The sequence below is a fragment of the Pygoscelis adeliae genome, unplaced genomic scaffold, assembly GCF_000699105.1.
Source record: "Pygoscelis adeliae isolate BGI_AS28 unplaced genomic scaffold, ASM69910v1 Scaffold105, whole genome shotgun sequence".
In the NCBI taxonomy this organism is placed as follows: Eukaryota; Metazoa; Chordata; class Aves; order Sphenisciformes; family Spheniscidae; genus Pygoscelis; species Pygoscelis adeliae.
The window spans coordinates 2,032,886-2,042,387 of NW_008824807.1; the positions used below are offsets into that span (position 1 = coordinate 2,032,886).

General features: G+C 38.1%; 1 protein-coding gene across 1 annotated transcript in view; it reads left to right on the top strand.

Annotated features, from left to right (window-relative positions):
• The first annotated feature begins 4,764 nt into the window (after nucleotides 1-4,764).
• Nucleotides 4,765-9,502, top strand: part of MYCT1 (myc target 1) — a 24,717-nt gene continuing 19,979 nt past the window's right edge. The window contains exon 1 of the mRNA XM_009324147.1: nucleotides 4,765-4,894. Coding sequence (XP_009322422.1) covers nucleotides 4,843-4,894 — 52 coding nt within the window. The 5' untranslated portion in view covers nucleotides 4,765-4,842. The remainder of the gene's footprint in view (nucleotides 4,895-9,502) is intronic.

Here is a 9,502-nt window from a genome sequence, read left to right on the forward strand (position 1 = left end):
AGTGGGAAGTGGTTCACAGGATGCATTTGTAGGAGAAAAGAGAACCAAGATGGATTTTTTTGATTGCTGATTCCAGTTCTCTGCCCCTATAAGCAATTATGCCATATAATCTTCTTTAGTAATTTATCAAGTTTCAACTTGAAGGTTGACTCTAGGTGGGTTTATGCCTCCATTTTACCTAGTTAATTCCTTGTGAGAAAAGAAACCTCAGATAATGACAGTACCTTGTTTTCTTCTGTTCTGGGATGGTTACTAACAATTTTGTCTCCTGATAAAATAAAAACTTGAGTTTGGGGTTTTTGAGTTGGAGTCCAAACTGCTAGCTCCACGTGGGCCACCACAAAATACTGTGCAAGCTGTTAGATATGAAACAGTGAGAGAAAGAGTTCTTGACTTTCTGTTAGCCCTAAAGAGCTCATATTTGCCCCCTCCCTCTTTCACACCTTGTGTCCCCAAGGGCTATCCCCATTACCCTGGTGCACAGCTGGACCCACACAAGCCCCATAATGCCAACTCTCAGCACCATGCTCCCTAGCTATTACGTGGCTGTGGGAATACAGTGTGGAGATGCTAAAACTGGCTTTTGCCCACACGACTTACCACTGTTGCTTCCAGCAGGACCCACTGCCCCTTCTAATATTAGGTATTTGAGATACATAAACCTGACTCAAACAAGATTTTTTTATCTCTGGCCTTAAGTTTAACCAGTGCTGAAATGTGTTAACATAAAATATATATTGCTGTGTACCCTTTTTTAAACCCCCCCCTCGCTTTCCCACACACATATAAATATGCAAACATAGTCTTTGATATCACAAATATAATGAAAAAGATCAGTAATCTGAAAGTGTCTGGCTGGCAGAAGGGGAGGGCTCTCCTCTGCCTCTTTTTATGTCTCTCAGTCACCTTTCACCAGACTATATAAGACTTCCATGTTAGGGAAAAAATATGGTTTCAGAGTTTTGAGTTGAACATTGGATCTAAAAATTTTGTACATGTTCCAGTAAATACAAAGTGTATTCACATTCTGCACAGTGACGTTATCTTCCCAATCATGTAAGGGTACATAATTAGCAATGAGGGACCATCTTTTTATGTTATGTCCTTAGGATTTCACACCTCCCAAAAATATTGAATGTCTGAAATTCTCATGTATTTCCTACCCACAATTCTTTCTCTGAAAAGTCTGGAGAAAAATTAGTAACATCTAATACACTCCTGGAAACCAAGGTCTTCTCTGAGGTGACGATATGACTGCAGCCATATTTCTTTTCATTCATAGCAGGCATATCATATCGGAAGGTGTAGTCTGATAGAGCCAGCACGTGGAAGTAGGCTATTTAACCTGTAGCAGGTAAACTGAAGAAATCTGCTGTTTGATCTTGAAGAGGATGGCAGTGAGTCATTAAAGGCAGTAAATTCAAGCTGTAGTTTCTCTGTCTTCTGTCACATTATGAGCAGCCTTTAAAATGGATAGTTTGATGGGAGACAGGAACATTTTTCATCACTGGTCAAAGAACAAAAATTCCTGAGTTTTTCTTCATGCATCCGGAAAGCTGTAAAACTAACCAAGGACAAATATGAGGCTGCTGAAATATGAAACAATTAAAGGAAATCCCAGTCTAAATCATAATCTCCAGATGGAAAGTGTAAAAAAAAAAAGAAAAAAGTTTCACTGGATGCTCATTCTACTCTTTTTCATTCTTTTTTTTTCAGTGAACTCTGCTTACATTTGAAATAAAAGGATTTTGTGGGTTCACGCAGGAGAATTCAGCATATATACCTATGTTTCCTCAAGAAGTGCCAGTAACGGTAAGCAACTGAAAAACTGAAAAGTAGTTTTCAGCAAGTTGCTTTAAAATTCTGACACGGTGTTCCTTTTTTGCTTCTAGTGACAGTGGTATGAACCTTCTGTCTGGCAGTGACTGACAGTAGCTAAGATCTGGGTTCAATTTGTAGGGCTTACTGATCATACTCAAACGTCATCACCATGAGCCCTGGCCAGCTGAAAAAATGGTTTCAACTAAATTAATCTCTATGCACCCCGTAAAGTATCTCTCCACTGTAAGTGTTTTGTTAAACAGAAAACATCTAGCCGATCAGGGATTTACTGGAGGGCGAAGAAAAAGAGAAGAATCATAATATATCAACAGGGAAAGCATAAATGCCTCAGAGAAAGCAGCTGCTGCCCCCAGAGCAGTCTGGCAATGGTGCTAAGTCCTCCCCCCGTGGCTGCACACGGCCAAGGAAGCAGGCGACTCTTCACCTGCTGGCACTACCTTGGGTACCTACAGTTTGGTTGCCCGTGATTTTTCTAATACATGATGATACTCATCACATTTATTTCCCCTGCAAGTTCTTCTCTTTCTTCAGGGTTAGGGCTTGCGGTGTTGTAAATTCAAAGCACTTCCCCCCATTTAATCAATACATTCAAAACCTTTAAGGACAGAATTCAGTTCCTCTTTTCAAGGAGTAAAAGACTGTTCATTTCATTGGAATTGAACTCACATCAGCAATGTATTTGGCAGCTCGTCCTCTACATACCTCTGTCTCCCATCAGTCAGAAGTGACAGTGTGTTATACCTGCCAGCATAATGAATGATGGTGAGCATTTTTGTCTGTGAGGGTACCTCAAGTTATGATGATTTTTATTTTCAGGAAAAGATACTTCTCAATAGAGAAAAATGCTAATGGGTTTACCGAGAAAATAAGTTCTTTCAATACTCAGAAATAAAATGAACAGCAGCAAAATTAGTCTAATATTTGAAATAATAAATTAAGGCAAGGCTTATGATGTATCAACGTGCTTTAGCTTTTTGGTGAAGAAGATTCCATTTTAATTATGACATCTCAGGATTTGGTATACTGTACCAATTTTAGATAAGTTTTGTTGCACAAACTTGCAACTCTTTCTTTTTCTTGGAGGAGTAGATAGTGGAAAGAGAGTTTGAAACTGATCTGAGAGAACCTCCTGCTTAGCAAGTCATTGTAAGCCCACATCACCTTAATTCATTTAAAACTTTATTTGCTGCAACTTGCTGATAAGCGTTACGGGTGTATGGCCCAGGTAACACTTTTGGTAGTCCAGCTTCTCTGATCTTCTGCTGCTGACAATTGCCCATATCAGCTGTTTGTTTCTGAGGAAAACGAGACAACTCCCATCTTGGAATACCCTGTCTGGAGAGAAACTGCCATGCTGCTTCTCATTGCTGTTGAGTTTCTCACAAAGCATTAAGGTTCATATTTCACACACTTGATAATATGGAAGATTTAATTATCTGTACAAGTGTCCATGTTTTAACTCAGCTGCTTTTCAACCAGATTAAGGTCAGCGTTTAATTCTGTTTTACAATGATCATCTCAATAGATGCATTCAGTAAACTAAAATCACTAAATTTCCTCACTTTATAGTTTACAATAATTCAGTTTTGTTGTATTTCCCTCTACTCTTAGAGCACAAAACTAACCCTAGTCATTGAATTCTTTAATTTGTATATTTTTATCATCTGCTCTGATGACCAAACTAAATAATCCCAGCATTTTTTATCAAGTTGTATCTTGTTCACAGATATCTGAAAATCAGATCTTTTTCATGCAAGTGCTTAACTCAGTATTTGGATATGTCATTTTAAGCACCAGCTTTGAAAGCCTTCAGTCTTCCATTAACCATCAGAGTATCTTTACTCCGTATTTTTTCATGCAAAAAAGTCCCAAACAAAACAAAACGGAAAAAGATTCAACATTAAAATTATGCCAGATCCAAATCTTAAGACTGGAATATTCCTAAATTTGGGGGATTCCTGATATTCATTGTGAAAAATAAATGTAGCTGATTCTGTTTTTTTAAAAAATGGGCAAACCAAAATCTCTTACAACTCTTCAGAGAACAGAGGTTTGACATCCACAGCAGAATGTTTATGGAAATCCATTATCTGCAGCATATTTAAGAGGAAAATAGTTAAAATCAGGTCCTACAGAATTTATCATATAAATACGAAGTCATATATTTTATTGATCCCCATACTTTCTCCATTAATTTTGGGTCTGTGTCATTAAATATCTTGGCTATTTTCTTTTATAGGGGTGTTATTGTTGCTATTTGTTATATTTAGCGGCAGCACCTACAAATTCCAACAGGGAATTAACACTGCATTGTATTAAAACTGTCCAAACAATTAGCTCAAAGCCCGTTTGTGTTCCAGGGAACTCATATTTTAGAATGGGGTGTGGAAAGGAAAAGAATTGTCAAAGGAAATTTGAAGTACACTCATTAAAATATTAATGCCTACAGTTACACTGTCAGGCCCAGCTAGTTCCTCAAACTAGCCGAGGAACAATGGCAAATACTTAATGATCCTCATGCCCTAAATAAATATACTAACAAAATGGTGCTTATTAAAAGCCTCTTGACACATTTCTTCCTTATTGAAAATTCCCACCGAATACAAGTGCTTTTGAATGCTTGAGGAAGGTCTTCAACATGGAAAATCATTAAAGGAAAGAGAAAGAAATTTTCATCTCTCTATCTCTGGACATTTTGGGGTTCAAAAAGTTTCAGAGAAAGAGGAGATTTGGCATTGTTCTGAGTCAATTTGCTCTGGCTGAGGAAATGACGAGAAGGAAACTATTTCTCCGTCTCAGGAACCATGCGGTGTTCCAAGATAAGGCGAGCACTTGCTAATTCGAGTCCACAAGCAGGAAACGTGATACATCCATTTCCTTTCAGGCAAACAACACTTCCCTGGCAGCACAAAAGCATTGCTTCTTCTGCTAAATCTCAAACGTTCAGAAAGCCATTGCTCCTCTGTGGACATACCATTCTATATTTGTTATTTGGATGTTATGGATAGAAACAGTACTTATTCTCCAATCACATGGCCACCAAAGTTTTGGGGTAAGGATTTTGTTTCTTTTTCTAGAATATTGTTAAAGTAGATGCTGAGATTCACTGGCGATTGCCTGAAAAAATGCATCTAGATACTTTAAAGCCTCATGTTGGAAGCAAAAAGTAATGAATAGATGTCTATTTCTTGCAGTGCAAAAGATTGTTTTCCAAATGTTTCTTTGACAAAGTTTTATCATGTTTTTAAACTAATCAAGACAGCGGGAACTGCCAGGGCAGAATTGATTGTTTGACAAAGTTCATTACTGAAGTCAGTTGAAAAGGTGTCTATTGACTCCACTATGTTTCAGCTCAGGTAGATATTCTTAATTGTTTAATGGATGTACCTACACGGCAGACATGATCTGTTTCATCTTCTGATGAAAAAGAGATAGTAAAAACTAAACGTGTTGCAACCTTTGGAATAAACTCTTACTCCTCCAGAATGAAAAATTATTTGTAATTTGTTTTGGTGCCTCATGATCAGATTTTCCTTACTTTTTCCTCAATGAATATTTTGATTATTATCCATTAAGACTGTTTTCTTTCACCCAAACCTGGGAATGGTTCATTAACTGAAATGTATAGAGTGTGAGGTGAAAATATATGTTATACTGAAATTCATTCAAGGTAATTAGATTCAGTGACTTGATCCTAAAGGATTCTGTGTAACAGCTGTGGAGAACCTTTCCCTCCAAAAAGCTCTATTGCTTGCTATGCTTAACATTAACATGTATTAGCATTTAACATTAGAGTGAATCGTATGATCTGGTTTTGTCTATTACGTTATTGCTATTGAGCAATGACCCCTCCAAAAACCTATGCACTATCTAAAACTAAAAAATAATATGCATTAGCAAAATAGGACTTTTGTTGCATAGAAGTGCCCTGGAAAAAGAGTGGAAAATAACTATACAAGAAGATTTAAAGAAGTTCCTTAATTTCCTTAGCATAAGAAACAAGAATCCGTCGAATGCCATCCACATTTCCTGCAGTAACACATGTATTTTCCTACTGGGATACCATCTATCCAGTGAGCAACTCACTTCATTTTTGTGTCTTGGGCTAAAGAGTAGGATAATGACACTAGATGTCTTTGAGAAATACTTACAGATTAACTGAGGAAAAAATACTGTTATTACTGTTTCAGAGTCTCTTGTTGTCTGGAGGTTGTCTGCTGGAGTCTGAAGAATAACTATCATTTTTGTAGAGTGGAACTACATGTAATTCTAAAATGGCTCTTTCAGAACAAAAATGAAAGTGCTTTCATCAACATGTACTTCAAGAATCCTTGTGTAAAAGGTGCTGCCCCTTGTTACTGCAGATTTGCTTTTATTCTGAGGTAAATTATTGCTTCACTGTCATGGAAACATACACAAAACCCAGCAAAGTTATATGAAACTCTAAGGATTCATTAACCATACTGCTCAGACTGTGGGCAAGGTGTTCTCCATCTTCATGAAGAGTCAAAAAAAGTACCTAAGAAGTGAACGTTTAAATTTCACAGCATATTGCATGTGGCTGGTCCCGCTGGTACTGCTGTTACTCTGTTGTTCCATTTAAGGGACTTCTCCAGGTGTGAGAAGGTATTGTGTGAAGGTGTATTGAAAGACCTCCAGCCCGGTCTTTCAATATCAAGAGCTGCATTTGGCAACACAGAGCAGGACATGCATGAGCTGTCTTATTGCTGAAAGGGCCAGCATCTCCTTTCGCCAGCACTGCCCACCTGGCTTGCCAGGGACCGATCTGTACCCAGCCCTGATCACCTCCCATTTGCTTATGCTCTGACAGCAGGTGAGCCTGACAGCTTGGGTTTTTGTGGGGAGCTTGCACGGTCCTGGAAAGGGAAGGTGCCTCTTAGGTATTTCTTATTTTTCTGATAGATTTTATAAGAGTTAATAGCATTTCCTCTTCCTTTCCTGTAGGTATATCATATGCGGTAGACTAGGGAGGGCCACTATATTTTCTGTGTCAGAAGACAACGACTGACACAAACTCACTGTGAGAAAACTCCACTTAAAATGATAGAAGTGTATTTTCTGACATCCTTGGAGATACATGACCTGAGGTAAAAATAAAACTACACATAATAGATATAAATAAAATGGAGTTCTTTATTAAATGAGAATGCATTACTTTAAACTGTGATTTTTCAGGATATGGCTTACAGGCTGTTTCACTGTCTTTCTAAGCCACCCACCACGTAGTGCTGTGAGTGTGAATACATTACCAAGATGCAGATCCTTTTCCATGCATGTGTGGCTTCTCAGCAGCTCCCATGGACTCGGCTAAAAGTGTGAACTTCAACATGTGTGCAAAGGTTTGCTGAGAGGGACTAACTTTTTGAGAAAAAAATAAATGCTGTAAAAATTGTTAAAGCAACTATTCATAACGATATTTAATCTCTTACAATTTTATAAACCATCTATTGTCTAACAGCTGGTTCCCTACTCTGGAAAATATACAGGCATCCTGTTTTCTAAAGCTGTCCAGTTCCTAATGGTAACTTCACACAATAGCATCTTAAAAGTGACTCTAAAAATTTTAAAACAATGAACAAACTAAACTGTCCTCCGCTTGTTTATGTGTGAGCACATATAAATCTTTCTACAACTGCTCCAGGCTAGTGGAAGTGTGCATGAATAAAGCTGTGTAGATAAAAACAAGATATACACACCTTGGTATAAGTCATGCTGTGTGAATTGCCTAAGCAGTTGCAATCCTGTCTCTCTATATTAAAGCAAAGACCTTAACAAATACTAATATAAAAAAAAAAAAATGAGCACACTTTTTTGCAAGCTCAGTGTAGAGTCAGTGACAGCCTGGACAGTCAATAACATGCTTAGCTGCAGATCTTGCAGAAATTCTTTTTTTGAATTAAGTCTTCACCATTGTCGTTCTGCAGTATTTTTGAAATACTAAATTATGCAGCAGAGTAAAACAGAAGAAGAAAAACAGTAGTTTTGCTGGCCTAAAATAAATTCTGCTGGAAAAAAATTAAAAAAGGAATATTAACCTCCTCTTCTGGTTTAAATTCACGAGTTTCATGATAGAGCTTCTGGCCCTGTCAGCAAATATCCTCTATGTAATGTGTCACAAGCACAAAATTGGGATTCCGATTCTCGCTTTGCTAGAGCTATTCCCTACTACAGACATTGTGCAGAGTCTTTGTAGACATACGTGCCTGTTTCAGACAAGTTGTCTGAGCTACTGCAAGGATGCAGGAGCTCATCTCTTTCAGGTGCCAGGTTCTATGAAGCTATGTAACCTCTGGTCACCCTACTTTGCAGTGAGAATCCATAGTATGGTACTTTGGCAGAGGTAGGAAAAGAAGCACTTAAAGCCAGCCTCTGCTGAACTCCAGCACTGTTGGTATCCCATGGGACTGTAGACAGAGAATCTGGATTATTTTTTTAATTGGTAGTTTCAAAAGGAGGTTTGGCAATAGCTGAGTGAGAAATTCAGGGTTTGGTCCCCATCCATCAACCACTAATCTCATTTTTTACTGTTTTAATATAGTCTTTATTGAGTTCATTTTGATTTGTAAGTTAACAGTGGGAGCAAAGATGTTTCCATTTTAACCAGGAGTGCATTTCTTGTAATTCCTAAAAGCATTTTCAGTTGCACACAATTAAATACAATAAATGGCTTCGAGACAATCCTATTTCTCCAGTGCAGATAGTAATATACTTTCAGATCAGGAAATTTAATTTAAATAGTACATTTGATCAATATCACAGCAGCAGAGAGAAAAAGTGTAAGCAGATATTAATCAACATAAACGTAGATCCCTAGACTATCCTTCAGTCTAGTTTTACTCAAGTATCTATTTAAAAATGCAACATTACAATTTAATACCTTAAAAACATTAAGGACGACTTTTCTTTTCTTGAATCGGAATCCAGGGTGCTATTTGTCCAATGTGTGGAAACAATGCCATATATCAGATGGCTTCCAACATTTTAAGATTGCGAACTGCCTGGCACTAATACTTTAAGCATTATCACTTGACTTTATAAGCTACAAATGCACTCATGGTTTAAATATAATGTCAATTTTTGCCTTGTCTCTCCCTCAACCCATTGGTCTTCTCCTCATTAAAATATGTCTGTTTGCTTGAAAGAAGTCAGACTATATATTCTGCTGGAAAAGATGGTCATTAGGGATGTCTGAGACTGTGTTGTGGTATCATGTTACTGGTGTAGCAATAATGTTGGCTAAGGACTTTGCGTCATTCTCTTTATGAACTGAAATACTGCTTGTGAAGGGCAGCACTGACACGAACAGTAACACAGTTGTCAAACACAGGAAAGTCCAACCTAGACAGCCATGGAACCCGATTTGTCTTGTGGGATCCTTCATGGGTGGTAGCCATGGCAGAGTAGAAGCAACAGCAGCAAATCCAGTCCAGTTCTTTGCAGGCGAGAAAAGAAGCATTTGGCTACCTGTGTGGTGACCAGATTAAGCCTGTTGGCTTCCACTCTGATGACTGTGTCAGCGCATTTCCAGCATACCCACTGGTCGTCTCTCCTCATTCCCTTTGCTCCTCTTCACACACTTTGTACCCTTCCAGTCTAGCTTTAGCAGTAGCAAATAAAGACTCCGGGAGCTGCCTCAGCT